The 16162-nt window shown below is 53.8% G+C and overlaps 1 protein-coding gene across 1 annotated transcript in view; it reads right to left on the bottom strand.

Moving 5' to 3' along the window:
* Positions 1-14326, bottom strand: part of LOC121269325 (SWI/SNF-related matrix-associated actin-dependent regulator of chromatin subfamily B member 1-like) — a 274005-nt gene extending 259679 nt beyond the window's left edge. Inside the window, exons 1-2 of the mRNA XM_041173878.1 lie at positions 14243-14326; positions 784-895 (exon numbers count right to left, since the gene is read on the bottom strand). Of these exons, the coding sequence (XP_041029812.1) occupies positions 784-895; positions 14243-14326 (196 nt within the window). The remainder of the gene's footprint in view (positions 1-783; positions 896-14242) is intronic.
* Between the last annotated feature and the right edge of the window lie 1836 nt (positions 14327-16162).

A 16162-nucleotide genomic window follows, 5' to 3' on the forward strand; every position in this document is an offset into this window, starting at 1 on the left:
TGTGTGTGTGTGTTTGAGCGTGTGTGTGTGTGAGCGTGTGTGAGTGCATGATGTGTGCATGTGTGTGAATGTGTGTGTCTGCGTGTATGTGTGCGTTTGTGTGTGTGTCTGCGTGTATGTGTGCGTGTGTGTGTTTGAGCGTGTGTGTGTGTGAGCGTGTGTGTCTGCGTGTATGTGTGCGATTGTGTGTGAGCGTGTGTGACTGCGTGTATGTGTGCGTGTGTGTGTGAGCATGTGTGTCTGTGTGTATGTGTGTGTGTGAGCATCTGTGTCTGTGTGTATGTGTGTATCTGTGTGTGAGCATGTGTGTGAATTTGTGTCTAAAGCATGTGTGTCTGAAGCACGTGTGTGTGTGTGAGTGTGAGATCGTGTGTGTGAGAGAGTGTGACAGAATGTGTGAGAGTGAGGGATTGTGTGTGAGAGAGGATGCGTGTGAGAGAATGTGAGTGTGTCAGATAATGTGTGAATGTGAGTGAGAGTGTGGGTGGTAGAGTATGTGAGAGCATGTGTGTGAGTGATTGTGTGTGAGAGTGAGGGACCGTGTGTGAGGGAGGGGGTGACTGAATTTGCATGTGTGAGAGAATGTGTATAAGTGTGTGTGAGAGAGTGAGTGCGCCTGTGTGAGACAGTGTATGCGTGTGTGTGTGAGACTGATTGTGTGCGTGTGAGAATGTGCAAACACACAGGGTCTTGGAGAATCCTGTGCAGGAGCAGAGGCACAGGCTGAATGTAGCAGGAGCAATGAGACTGCAAGCTGGGACACAGCCTCAGGTTCACCCTTACCATGTGATGAGGCAACAATCTTCTTCCTCTCCTCGACTGTCGCCAACCGTCTCCACAGGGATGGGTACTTTTTATACAGTGAGCCCCGGAACATGCGGAGGTAATTTCCAACCTTTCAGAAACACAGTATTTGCAAGCGTCAGTACACATGAGGAAAGGGCTGTATCTTCAGGGTTTATTGCAAAACGGCAGTTCTCTCCATAGTGAGAGGTTTGGTTTGCAGTTACAAAATGGGGGTGGGGGGAGGGAGAGTGAGAGAGAGAGAAAGAGAGAGACCCTCAATCTGCAGTACCACCCAGTGGCCAGGGCCCGCAATTACTCCGTGACTGTTGACAAAGAAAAATTGAATGGGATAAATTGACAGCAAAGCTGAGCCAAAAATAGAGAGCACAGCAAGTTACCTTTTATTCAATCATAGAATGATGCAGCATGGCAGGGAACCATTCAGCCCATTGTGCCTGTGCTGTCCTCTGGTAGATCTACCCAATTAGTCCTGCTTCCCTGCTGTTTCCCACATGCTCCCGCAAATTGTTCCCCAATCAAGCGTTTACACAATTCCCACTTTTGAGCGTTCCTATTGAATCTGCTCCCACCTTTTCCCCCTTTCAGGCAGCGCGTCCCAGATCAAAAGGCATTTGGCCTCATCTCTCCACCATCCTCTCTGACTCTGAACAAGGGCAATTAGGGATGGGCAATAAGCCCATGAACAAATATAAAAAAAGCAGCACTGTGGGTGTACCTACACCATGGGCTGCAGGGGTTCAAGGAGGCAGCTCACCACCAGCTTCTCAAGGGGCAATGAGGGATGGGTAATAAGTGCTGGGCCCAGCCAGCAATGCCCACATCCCATGAACTAATTAAAAAACCCTTACTGATCTGACATGATTATGAACGCCTCGATTCAATCTCCCCTTAACCTTCTCTGCTCTAAGATCCCACCTTCTCCAGTTTCTCCACGTTCGTTCTGGTAAATCTCCTCTGCACATTCTCCAAGGTCTTGACCTCTGTTCGAAAATGTGGTGTCCCAGAACTGGACACAAGACTCCAGCTGAGGACTAACCAGAGATTTGTGAAAACTTATCAATAACTTCCCCGCTTTTTTATTTAACTGCCTTCACAACTTGGCCACCACCTTCAAACATTCGTGTGTGTACATCTCAAGCTTCTCTCTATCCTACCCTGTCATTTCATATTGAACCAATTGCTGTATTTTGGCTTCAATCATTCTTCCTCCTCAATCACTTCACACATCTCCATGTTAAAATGCATCTGCCATGTGCCTGCACAATTTTACCTCCTTTCACAGAATGTGGGTGTCACTGGCTGGGCCAGTATTTGTTGCCCATCTCTAATTGCCCCTTCAGAAGGTGGGGGTAAGCTGCCTTCTTGAACCACTGCAGTCCCTGTGGTGTAGGTACACCCACAGCGCTGTTAGAGAGAGAGTTCCAGGATTTTGTCCGTGTGTTGTAGGTACACCCACAGTGCTGTTAGGGAGGGAGTTCCAGGATTTTGTCCGTGTGTTGTAGGTACACCCACAGTGCTGTTAGGGAGGGAGTTCCAGGATTTTGTCCCTGTGGTGTAGGTACACCCACAGCGCTGTTAGGGAGGGAGTTCCAGGATTTTGTCCGTGTGGTGTAGGTACACCCACAGTGCTGTTAGAGAGAGAGTTCCAGGATTTTGTCCGTGTGTTGTAGGTACACCCACAGTGCTGTTAGGGAGGGAGTTCCAGGATTTTGTCCATGTGGTGTAGGTACACCCACAGCGCTGTTAGGGAGGGAGTTCCAGGATTTTGTCCGTGTGGTGTAGGTACACCCACAGCGCTGTTAGGGAGGAAGTTCCAGGATTTTGTCCATGTGGTGTAGGTACACCCACAGTGCTGTTAGGGATGAAGTTCTAGGATTTTGTCCCTGTGGTGTAGGTACACCCACAGTGCTGTTAGGGATGAAGTTCTAGGATTTTGTCCCTGTGGTGTAGGTACACCCACAGCGCTGTTAGGGAGGGAGTTCCAGGATTTTGTCCGTGTTGTGTAGGTACACCCATAGCGCTGTTAGGGAGGGAGTTCCAGGATTTTGTCCCTGTGGTGTAGGTACACCCATGGTGCTGTTAGGGAGGGAGTTCCAGGATTTTGTCCGTGTGGTGTAAGTACACCCACAGTGCTGTTAGGGAGGGAGTTCCAGGATTTTGTCCCTGTGGTATAGGTACACCCATGGCGCTGTTAGGGAGGGAGTTCCAGGATTTTGTCCGTGTGGTGTAGGTACACCCACAGTGCTGTCAGGGAGGAAGTTCCAGGATTTTGTCCGTGTGGTGTAGGTACATCCACAGTGCTGTTAGGGAGGAAGTTCCAGGATTTTGTCCGTGTGGTGTAGGTACACCCACAGTGCTGTTAGGGAGAGAGTTCCAGGACTTTGTCCGTGTGGTGTAGGTACACCCACAGTGCTGTTAGGGAGGGAGTTCCAGGGTATTGTCCCTGTGGTGTAGGTACATCCACAGTGCTGTTAGGGAGGGAGTTCCAGGATTTTGATCGTGTGGTGTAGGTACACCCACAGTGCTGTTAGGGAGGGAGTTCCAGGATTTTGATCATGTGGTGTAGGTACACCCACAGTGCTGTTAGGGAGGGAGTTCCAGGATTTTGATCGTGTGGTGTAGGTACACCCACAGTGCTGTTAGGGAGGGAGTTCCAGGATATTGACCCAGTGACAGTGAAGGAACGGCTGATATATTTCCAAGTCAGGATGGTGTGACTTGGAGGGGAACTTCCATGTGGTGGTGTTCCCATGTGCCTGCTGCCCTTGTCCTTCTAGATGGTAGTGGTCATGGGTTTGGAAGGTGCTGTTGAAGGAGCCTTGGTGAGTTGCTGCAGTGCATCTTGTAGATGGTACACACACTGCTGCTACTGTGTGTGGGTGGTGGACGGAGTGAACGTTGAAGGTGGTAGATGGGGTGCCAATCAAGTGGACACCTGGTTGGTGTTGAGCTTCTTGAGTGTTGTGGGAGCTGCACTAATCCAGGCAAGTGGGGAGTATTCCCTCACTCTTGACTTGTGCCTTGTAGATGGTGGACAGGCTTTGGGGAGTCAGGAGGTGAGTTACTCTCCACAGGATTCCCAGCCTCTGACCTGCTCTTGTAGCCACAGTATTTATATGACTGGACCAGTTCAGTTCTGGTCAATGGTCACCCCCAGGACATTGATGGTGGGGCATTCAGCAATGCTAATGCCATTGAATGTCTTAGGGGGCTAGTTGGATTCTTTCCTCTTAGAGATGGTCATTGCCTGACACTTGTGTGGTGTGAATGTTACTTGACACCTGTCAGCCCCGAGCCTGGATATTGTCCAGGTCTTGCTGCATTTGGACATGGGCTGCTTCAGTATCTGAGGAGTTGTGAATGGTGCTGAACATTGTGCAATCATCAGCGAACATCCCCACTTCTGACCTTATGATGGAAGGAAGGTCATTGATGAAGCAGCTGAAGATGGTTGGGCCGAGGACACTAACCCTGAGGAACTCCTGCAGTGATGTCCTGGAGTTGAGATGACTGACCTCCAACAACCACAACCATCTTCCTTTGTGCTGGGTATGACTCCAACCAGTGGAGAGTTTTCCCCCTGATTCCCATTGAATCCAGTTTTGTGAGGGCTCCTTGATGCCACATTCAGTCAAATGCTGCCTTGATGTCAAGGGCAGTCACTCTCACCTCACCTCGGGAATTCAGCTCTTTCATCCATGTTTGAACCAAGGCTGTAATGAGGTCAGGAGCCGAGTGACCCTGGCAAAACTGAGTGTCAGTGAGCAGGTTATTGCTGAGGAAGTGACACTTGAAAGCACTGTTGATGTGATTGCACTAGAGAGAGAGCAGAGGAGATTTACCAGGATGTTGCCTGGGCTGGAGAGTTTTAGTTATGAGGAGAGATTGGACAGACTGGGGTTATTTTCCCTGGAGCAGAGGAGATTGAGGGGGGACATGACTAAAGTGTATAAACTTATGAGGGGCGTAGATAGGGTAGACAGGAAGGAACTTTTCCCCTTTGGTAGAGGGATCAATAACCAGGGGGCATAGATTTAAGGTAAGGGGCAGGAGGTTTAGAGGGGATGTGAGGAAGAATGTTTTTACCCAGAGGGTGGTGGGAATCTGGAACTCACTGCCTGAAAGGGTGATAGAGGCAGAATCCCTCATAACATTTAAGAAGTATTTGGATGTGCACTTGCGATGCCACATGGCATACAAGACTATGGGCCTGGTGCTGGAAAATGGGATTAGAATAGTTAGGTACATGTTTGACCAGCACAGACCCGATGGGCTGAAGGGCCCTTTTCTGTGCTGTAGACCCCTATGACTCCATGACTCTACCCATTACATCACGTTACTGATGATTGAGAGTAGACTGATGGGGCAGTAATTGGCTGGGTTTGATTTGTCCTGCTTTTTGCGTACAGAATCACAGAGTGCAGAAGAAGCCCCACATAAGAAACACCTGACCTACTTCCCTAATCCCATTTACCAGCACTTGGCCCATAGCCTTGAATGTTATAAGGTGCCAAGTGCTCATCCAGGTACTTTTTAAAGGATGTGAGGCAACCCGCCTCCACCACCCTCCCAGGCAGCGCATTCCAGACCGTCACCACCCTCTGGGTAAAAAAGTTTCTCCTCACATCCCCCCTAAATCTCCTGCCCCTCACCTTGAACTTATGCCCCCTCGTGACTGACCCTTCAACTAAGGGGAACAGCTGCTCCCTATCCACCCTGCCCATGCCCCTCATAATCTTGTACATCTCGATCAGGTCGCCCCTCAGTCTTCTCTGCTCCAACGAAAACAACCCAAGTCTATCCAACCTCTCTTCATAACTTAAATGTTTCATCCCAGGCAACATCCTGGTGAATCTCCTTTGCACCCCCTCCAGTGCAATCACATCCTTCCTATAATGTGGCGACCAGAACTGCACACAGTACTCCAGCTGTGGCTTCACCAAGGTTCGATACAACTCCAACATGACCTCCCTACTTTTGTAATCTATGCCTCGATTGATAAAGGCAAGTGTCCCATATGCCTTTTTCACCACCCCACTAACATGCCCCTCCACCTTCAGAGATCTATGGACACACACACGCCAAGGTCCATTTGTTCCTCCGAACTTCCTAGTGTCATGCCGTTCATTGAATACTTCCTTGTCAAATTACTCCTTCCAAAGTGTATAACCTCACACTTTTCAGGCTTAAATTCCATCTGCCACTTACCTGCCCATTTGACCATCCCGTCTATATCTTCCTGTAGTCCAAGACACTCAACCTCACTGTTAACCACCGGGCCAATCTTTGTATCATCTGCAAACTTACTAATCCTGCCCACCACATAGTCATCTATGTCGTTTATATAAATGACAAATAATAAGGGACCCAGCACAGTGTCCCAGCTGGACACTGGCTTCCAGTCACTAAAGCATCCTTCTGTCATCACCCTCTGTCTCCTACACCTAAGCCAATTTTGAATCCACCTTATCAAATTACCCTGTATCCCATGTGCATTTACCTTCTTTTTAAGTCTCCCATGTGGGACCTTGTCAAAGGCTTTGCTGAAATCCATGTAAACGACATCAACTGCACTACCCTCACCTACACACCTGGGCACCTCCTCAAACAATTCAATCACATTTGTTAGGCATGACCTCCCTCTGACAAAGCCATGCAGACTATCCCTGATCAAACCTTGCCTCTCCAAGTGGAGATAGATTCTCTCCTTCAGAATTTTCTCCAATAGTTTCCCTACCATTGACGTGAGACTCACTGGTCTATAGTTCCCTGGCTTATCTCTACAGCCCTTCTCAAATAGCGGAACCACATTAGTTGTTCTCCAGTCCTCTGGCACCTCCCCCGTGGCCAGAGAGGAATTAAAAATTTGGGTCAGAGCCCCTGCGATCTCCCTTGCCTCCCCCAGCAATCTGGGACACAAATCATCCGGACCTGGAGATTTGTCCACTTTTAAGCCTGCCAACACCTCCAATACCTTGTCACTCCCTATATCAATTTGCTTAAGAACCTGGCAGTCTCTCTCCCCGAGTTCGATACCTTCATCCTCATTCTCTTGGGTGAAGACGGATGTGAAGTATTTGTTCAACACTCTAGTGATGTCCTCTGGCTCCATCCATAGATTGCCTTATGGGCCTTACTCTTTCCCTGGTTATCCTCTTCCCATTGATATACTTATAGAATATCTTGGGATGTTACCAACTTTTACCAGGCAGAGCTTTCTCATATCCCCTCTTTGCTCTCTGAATTGCTTTCTTAAGCTCCACCCTACACTGTCTGTACTCCACTAATGTCTCTGCTGATTTGCTTCCCTTTACCTGCTAAAAGCCTCTCTTTTCCTTCTCATCGTAACCTGAATATCTCTGGTCATCCATGGTTCTCTGGGCTTGTTGCTCCTTCCTATCACCCTAGAGGGAACATGTTGAGCCTGTACCCTCCCCATTTCCTTTTTGAACACCCCCCACTGCTCCTCTGTAGATTTCCCCACAAGTAACTGTTCCCAGTCTACCTTGGCCAGATCCTGCCTTATTTTACTAAAATCCACTCTCCCCCAATCCAAAACATTTTTTTGCAACTTGTCGATTTCTTTGTCCATAACAAACTTAAACTGTACCATATTGTGGTCGCTATCACTAAAATGCTCCCCCACCACCACCTCAGCCACCTGTCCGGCTTCATTTCCCAGAATTAGGTCCAGCAATTCACATTGTTCCAGTGAAGACCAACGCAAACTGGAGGAACAACACCTCATCTTCCGACTAGGGACTTTACAGCCTTCCGGACTGAATATTGAATTCAACAACTTTAGGTCGTGAGCTCCCTACCCCATCCCCAACCCCTTTCTGTTTCCCCCTTCCCTTTTTTTTTTCCAATAAATTATAAAGATTTTCCTTTTCCCACCTATTTCCATTATATAATAAAAAAATCCCCACTAGAACTATACCTTGAGTTCCCTACCATCCATTCTTAATTAGCACATTCGTTTAGATAATATCACCAACTTTAACTCTAACACCTATGTGTTCTATTGTACTATTGTCGTTGACATCTTTTGATGATCTGCTTCTATCACTGCTTGTTTGTCCTTACAACCACACCACCCCCCCTCCACCTCTCTGTCTCTCTATCTCTCCGCCCCCCACACACACACCTTAAACCAGCTTATATTTCAACTCTTTCTTGGACTCGAACTCAAGTTCTGTCGAAGGGTCAAGAGGACTCGAAACGTCAACTCTTTTCTTCTCCGCCGATGCTGCCAGACCTGCTGAGTTTTTCCAGGTAATTCTGTTTTTGTTTTTTATTATTATTAATGCACCGTCCCTTGTTGGACTCTCTACATATTGACCTAAAAAGTTCTCCTGTACACATTTCAAGAAAACCACTCCATCCAAGCCCTTAACACTATATCGATCCCAATTAATGTTGGGAAAGTTGAAATCACCTAATATAATTACCCTATTGTTATTGTTTTTACACACCTCCACAAATTGTGCACATATTTGCTCCTCAATTTCCTGCTGACTATCAGGGTCTATAATAAACACCTAACAATGTGGCTGCCCCTTTTTTATTCCTAAGCTCTACCCACAAAGCTTCATTTGATGCCCCGTCCAAGATATCATCTCTCCTTACTGCAGTAACTGACCCCTTAACTAATAATGCAATATCTCCTTCTCTGTTACCCCCTCCCCTGTCTCGCCTGAAGATTCTATATCCCGGAATATTGAGCTGCCAATCCTGCCCCTCCCTCAACCATGTCTCACTATGGCTGCTACAACACAATTCCACGTGTCAATCCTCACCCTTAACTCATCCGTTTTACCTGTAATAGTCCTGGCATTAAAGTAGAGGCCATCCAGCCTTGCCTTACTCCCTTGAAACTTACTGCAGCTGTGCTCCCTTTGACTTGATTGTTTTACTGTATGATGATGTGTCCCTATTCTGCTAACATTCTGTGTCCCCTCCCCCTGCCGAATTAGTTTAAACTTCTCCCAACAGCACTAGCAAACCCGCCCACAAGGATGTTAGTCTCGCTCTGGTTCAGATGTAGACCGTCCTGCTTGTACAGGTCCCACCTTCCCCTGAAATGGTCCCAGTGATCCAGGAATCTAAAACACTCCCTCCTGCACCAACTCTTAAGCCACATGTTCATCTGCGCTATTCTCCTATTTCTGAGCTCGCTAGCACGTGGCACTGGGAGTAATCCAGAGATTACAACCCGAGAGGTCCTGCTTTTTAGTCTACTGCCTAACTCCCTGAATTCTTGATGCAAGACCTCATTCCTCTTTCTACCTATGTCATTGGTACCAACATGTACCATGACCTCTGCATTATCACCCTCTCCCTTCAGGGTGCCCTGCAGCCGTTCAGTGACATCCCAGACCCTGGCACCAGGGAGGCAACACACCATCCTGGAGTCACGTTGACGGCCACAGTAGCACCTATCTGTTCCCCTGACTATACAATCCCCTATTACTATTGCTCTTCCTCCCCTCCTGTACAGACAGGCTGCTTGTGGTGCCAGAAGCTTGGCTCTGTCTGCACTCGCTGGAGGAACCAGCATCCAAAATGGAGCCCGATTTGCGAGTGGGACCCCAGGGGACTCCTGAACTACCTGCCACTTTCTCCTGGACTGCCTGGTGGTCACCCTTTCCCTTCCTTCCTCAAGTCCCTTCAGCTGCGGTGTGAGCACCTCTCTAAACGTGCTATCCACGATGCTCTCAGGCTCACGGATGCTCCACAGTGTCCCCAGCCGGTGTTCCAGCTCTGAAACCCGAGCTTCCAGGAGCTGCAGCTGGACACATTTCCATCAGGGCATACCTGATCAATTTCCCACACAGCTGGGTAGATGCCAGTGTTGTAGCTGCACTGGAACAGCTTGGCTAGGAGTGTGGCAAGTTCTGGAGCACAAGTCATCAGTACGATAGCTGGAATATTGTCAGGGCCCATAGTCTTTGCAGCATCCGGTGCCTTCAGCCATGTCTGATATCACGTGGAGAGAATCAAATTGGCTGAAGACTGGCATCTGTGATGTTAGGGAACTCCAGAGGAGGCTGAGACGGGTCATCCACTCGGCACTGCTGGCTGGAGGTGGTTGCAAGGGCTTCAGCCTTTCCAGCGCCGCACTGTCAGGGAGTCAGTACTGAGGGAGTGCTGCACTGTCAGAGGGTCAGTACTGAGGGAGTGCTGCACTGTCAGAGGGTCAGTACTGAGGGAGTGCTGCACTGTCAGAGGGTCAGTACTGAGGGAGTGCTGCACTGTCAGAGGGTCAGTACTGAGGGAGTGCTGCACTGTCAGAGGGTCAGTACTGAGGGAGTGCTGCACTGTCAGAGAGTCAGTACTGAGGGAGTGCTGCACTGTCAGAGGGTCAGTACTGAGGGAGTGCTGCACTGTCAAAGAGTCAGTACTGAGGGAGTGCTGCACTGTCAGAGGGTCAGTACTGAGGGAGTGCTGCACTGTCAGAGGGTCAGTACTGAGGGAGTGCAGCACTGTCAGAGGGTCAGTACTGAGCAAGTGCTGCACTGTCAGAAGGTCAGTACTGAGGTAGTGCTGCACTGTGGGAGGGTCAGTACTGAGGGACTGCAGCACTGTCAGAGGGTCATTGCTGAGGGAGTGCCGTACTGTCGGAGGGTCAGTACTGAGGGAGTGCCGTACTGTCGGAGGGTCAGTACTGAGGGAGTGCTGCACTGTCGGTGTGTCAGTACTGTGGGACTGCTGCACTGTTGGAGGTTCAGTGCTGAGGGAGTGCTGCACAGTCGGAGGGTCAGTACTGAGGGAGTGCTGCACAGTCGGAGGGTCAGTACTGAGGGAGTGCTGCACTGTCGGAGGGTCAGTCCCCTCCCACGGCCACCACACCCCCATCTCCCCCCCACACCCTCATCTCCCCACCACACCCGCATCCTGCCCCCCCCACAGCCTCATTCTGCCCCTCCCACACCCCCACCTCCCCCCCACACCCCCATCTGCCCCCCACTCCCCCGTCTCACCCCCCCACTCCCCCGTCTCACCCCCCCACTCCCCCGTCTCCCCCCCCACTCCCCCGTCTCCCCACCCACACCCCCATCACCCCCCCACACCCCCATCTCCCCCCTACTCCTCCATCTCACCCCCCTACACCCCCGTCTCACCCTCCACTCCCCCGTCTCCCCCCACACCCCCCGTCTCCCCCCACACCCCCATCTCCCCCCCACACCCCCATCTCCCCCCTACTCCTCCATCTCACCCCCCTACACCCCCGTCTCACCCTCCACTCCCCCGTCTCCCCCCACACCCCCCGTCTCCCCCCACACCCCCATCTCCCCCCCACACCCCCATCTCCCCCCTACTCCTCCATCTCACCCCCCTACACCCCCGTCTCACCCTCCACTCCCCCGTCTCCCCCCACACCCCCATCTCCCCCCCCACACCCCCATCTCCCCCCCACACCCCCATCTCCCCCCACACCCCCATCACCCCCCCAACACCCCAATCTCCCCCCCCCACACCCCCATCTCCCCCCCTACTCCCCCATCTCACCCCCCACAGCTCCATCTCCTCCCCCACACACCCATCTCCTCCCCCTCACCCTCATCTCCCCCACCCACACCCCCATCTACACCCCCACACACCACCATCTCCCCCCCCCACACCCCCATCAACCCCCCCAACACCCCCATCACCCCCCCCACACCCCCATCTCCACCCCCACACCCCCATCACCCCCTCCACACCCCCATCTTACCCCCCACCACACCCCCGTCTCCACCCCACACCCCCATCTGTCCCCCCCACACCCCCATCACCCCCCCACACCCTAATCTCCCCCCCCACACCCCCATCACACCCCCCCACACCCCCATCTCCACCCCACACCCCCATCTGTCCCCCCCACACCCCCATCACCCCCCCCACACAACCCTATCTGCCCCCTCCACACCCCCATCTTACCCCCCACCACACCCCCGTCTCCACCCCACACCTCCATCTCCTCCCCCACACCCCCATCTCCTCCCCCTCACCCTCATCTCCCCCACCCACACCCCCATCTACACCCCCACACACCACCATCAACCCCCCCAACACCCCCATCACCCCCCCACACCCCCATCTCCCCCCCCACACCCCCATCTCCTCCCCCTCACCCTCATCTCCCCCACCCACACCCCCATCTACACCCCCACACACCACCATCTCCCCCCCCACACCCCCATCAACCCCCCCAACACCCCCATCACCCCCCCCACACCCCCATCTCCACCCCCACACCCCCATCTCCCCCCCCACACCCCCATCTCCCCCCCCACAACCCTGTCTGCCCCCTCCACACCCCCATCTTACCCCCCACCACACCCCCGTCTCCACCCCACACCCCCATCTCAGATCCGCCACACCCCCATCTCCCCCCCACACCCCCATCTCCCCCACCCACACCCCCATCTCCCCCCCACAACCCCATCACCCCCCCCACACCCCCATCTCCCCCACCCACACCCCCATCTCCCCCCCACAACCCCATCACCCCCCCAACACCCCCATCACCCCCCCCACACCCCCATCTCCCCCCCTACTCCCCCATCTCACCCCCCACAGTCCCATCTCCTCCCCCACACCCCCATTTCCTCACCCTCACCCTCATCTCCCCCACCCACACCCCCATCTACACCCCCACACACCACCATCAACCCCCCCAACACCCCCATCAACCCCCCCAACACCCCCATCTCCCCCCCACACACCACCATCAACCCCCCCACACCCCCATCTCCCCCCCTACTCCCCCATCTCACCCCCCACACCCCCATCTCCCCCCCCACACCCCCATCTCCTCCCCCTCACCCTCATCTCCCCCACCCACACCCCCATCTACACCCCCACACACCACCATCAACCCCCCCAACACCCCCATCACCCCCCCCACACCCCCATCTCCACCCCCACACCCCCATCTCCCCCCCCACAACCCTGTCTGCCCCCTCCACACCCCCATCTTACCCCCCACCACACCCCCGTCTCCACCCCACACCCCCATCTCAGATCCGCCACACCCCCATCACCCCCCCCCACACCCCCATCTCCCCCCCCACAGTCCCATCTCCTCCCCCACACCCCCATTTCCACCCCCACACCCCCATCTCCCCCCCACACCCCCATCTCCCCCCCACACCCCCATCTCCCCCCCAACACCCCCATCTCCCCCCCACCCCCCCATCTCCCCCCCACACCCCCATCTCCCCCCCAACACCCCTATCCTGACCCCCCCACACCCCCATCTCCCCCCCAACACCCCCATCCTGACCCCCCACACCCCCATCTCCCCCCCAACACCCCCATCCTGACCCCCCCACACCCCCATCTCCCCCCCACAGCCCCATCTCCCCCCCACAGCCCCATCTCCCCCCTCCACACCCCCCGTCTCCTCCCCACACCCCCATCTCCCCCCCACACCCCCATCTCCCCCCCACACCCCCATCTCCCCCCCACACCCCCATCTCCCCCCCCACAACCCTGTCTGCCCCCTCCACACCCCCGTCTCCTCCCCACACCCCCATCTCCCCCCCACACCCCCATCTCCCCCCCACACCCCCATCTCCCCCCCACACCCCCATCTTCCCCCCCCACACCCCCGTCTCCTCCCCCACACCCCCGTCTCCTCCCCCACACCCCTATCCTGACCCCCCCACACCCCCAGCTCCCCCCGCAGACCCCCATCTCCCCCCCACACCCCCATCTCCCCCCCACCCTACACCCCCATCTCCCCTCCCACACCCCCTTCTCCCCCCCCACACCCCAATCTCCCCCCCCCCACACCCTCCAGGTTGGGCGATGGACAGGATGGACTGTGGGGGGGTGAGGGGTTCTGGGGGAGGAAGTTGGGGGCGGTGGTAGTTAGGTGCAGAAAATGGGAGGTGAGGGAGCTGGAATGGGGACAAAGCAAGAATTTGCCACCCTCCCCTTGTGTGTGTTTTGTTTCCCCTCTCGGTGCTATTCGATGTCACCTTTTACAGGACATTTAAATGCTGGGGTTGAATGGGGGGTGGAGAAGGAAGATGAACAATGAGCTGATTTACAGCACAGCACATCTGGAAAAATGTTCAGCAACCACCACCCCCCCCCACCCCCCGCCTCCACTGGCACAGTATGAATTTCACCACCCACAACACCCCCCTCCCCCCACCATCTCCTCCTTGGCATCGTTTCTGCAGCTCACTCAATCCACGTTCTAAACAACATAGTAAAGCTGCACACAAAACAGACATTGCATCAGCTCGTGCTGGAGTTAAAGGAAAGCTCCAGGTTAATGATTGTCTGCATGCATTTGTCACGTTTAAAATAATATATAAATATATATATCTTGTTGCACTGAATTCTTTGGCATTGGTGCTAAGCAGCCTCCTCTCTCTCTCTCTCTCTGCCTGCCGGTGTGGTGTTTGAATGCTGTGTCAGTGTCTCTGGACCTTACCTCTGATCCAATCATGAACCATTCGCTTGCTTGCTCCAGTTGAAATTTCACAGGTTTCAAACCAAATGTTTTACTCGCAGCCATTTGGATTGGAAAGAGAAAGAGAGAGAGAGGGAGAGAGACAGAGAGACAGAAAACAGCAGGAGGAAGAGAGGGGGATGAAAGAGAGAGAGAGAGAGAGAGAAAACGCAGACAGAATCTTAATGAAAAGCTTCCACACCTACAGCAAGAGAGCATCCAGCCAATTGCAAGACAGAATGTAGAATAAACAGGACAAGGGAAGCCAGCAGACTGTATAAGGAACAATCAGCCCTCACCTATCTCAACCACTCTTTAAGAGTGAGAACTGGGATCCCATCTGCCAACATCAGGAACTTGCATTTATACAGTGCCTTGCAGTCAGAAGGTGCTGCCTTTCAGACACCCCATCCCCCCTGGAGGGTCAGTACTGAGGGAGTGCCGCACTGTCAGAGGGTCTGTATTGAGGGAGTGCCGCACTGTCAGAGGGTCTGCACTGAGGGAGTGCCACACTGTCAAAGGGTCAGTACTGAGGGAGCGCTGCACTGTCAGAGGGTCAGTACTGAGGGAGTGCTGCACTGTCAGAGGGTCAGTACTGAGGGAGTGCTGCACTGTCAGAGGGTCAGTACTGAGGGAGTGCTGCACTGTCGGAGGGTCAGTACTGAGGGAGTGCTGCACTGTCAGAGGGTCAGTACTGAGGGAGTGCTGCACTGTCGGAGGGTCAGTACTGAAGGAGTGCTGCACTGTCGGAGGGTCAGTACTGAGGGAGTGCTGCACTGTTGGAGGGTCAGTACTGAGGAGGTGCTGCACTGTTGGAGGGTCTGAACTGAGGGAGTGCTGCACTGTCAGCGGGTCAGTACTGAGGGAGTGCTGCACTGTTGGAGGTCAGTACTGAGGGAGTGCTGCACTGTCTGAGGGTCAGTACTGAGGGAGTGCTGCACTGTCTGAGGGTTAGTACTGAGGGAGTGCTGCACTGTCAGAGGGTCAGTACTGAGGGAGTGCTGCACTGTCAGAGGGTCAGTACTGAGGGAGTGCTGCACTGTCAGAGGGTCAGTACTGAGGGAGTACCGCACTGTCTGAGGGTCAGTACTGAGGGAGTACCGCACTGTCAGAGGGTCAGTACTGAGGGAGTGCTGCACTGTCAGAGGGTCAGTACTGAGGGAGTGCTGCACTGTCGGAGGGTCAGTACTGAGGGAGTGCAGCACTGTCAGAGGGTCAGTACTGAGAGAGTGATGCACTGTCAGAGGGTCAGTACTGAGGGAGTGCTGCACTGTCAGAGGGTCAGTACTGAGGGAGTGCTGCACTGTCAGAGGGTCAGTACTGAGGGAGTGCTGCACTGTCGGAGGGTCAGTACTGAGGGAGTGCTGCACTGTCGGAGGGTCAGTACTGAGGGAGTGCTGCACTGTCAGAGGGTCAGTACTGAGGGAGTGCTGCACTGTCGGAGGGTCAGTACTGAGGGAGTGCAGCACTGTCAGAGGGTCAGTACTGAGAGAGTGATGCACTGTCAGAGGGTCAGTACTGAGGGAGTGCTGCACTGTCAGAGGGTCAGTACTGAGGGAGTGCTGCACTGTTGGAGGGTCTGAACTGAGGGAGCGCTGCACTGTTGGAGGGACAGTACTGAGGGAGTGCTGCACTGTCAGAGGGTCAGTACTGAGGGAGTGCTGCACTGTCGGAGGGTCAGTACTGAGGGAGTGCTGCACTGTCAGAGGGTCAGTACTGAGGGAGTGCTGCACTGTCGGAGGGTCAGTACTGAGGAGGTGCTGCACTGTTGGAGGGTCTGAACTGAGGGAGTGCTGCACTGTCAGCGGGTCAGTACTGAGGGAGTGCTGCACTGTTGGAGGTCAGTACTGAGGGAGTGCTGCACTGTCTGAGGGTCAGTACTGAGGGAGTGCTGCACTGTCT

This window comes from Carcharodon carcharias, chromosome 24 (genome assembly GCF_017639515.1).
Source record: "Carcharodon carcharias isolate sCarCar2 chromosome 24, sCarCar2.pri, whole genome shotgun sequence".
Lineage (NCBI taxonomy): Eukaryota > Metazoa > Chordata > Chondrichthyes > Lamniformes > Lamnidae > Carcharodon > Carcharodon carcharias.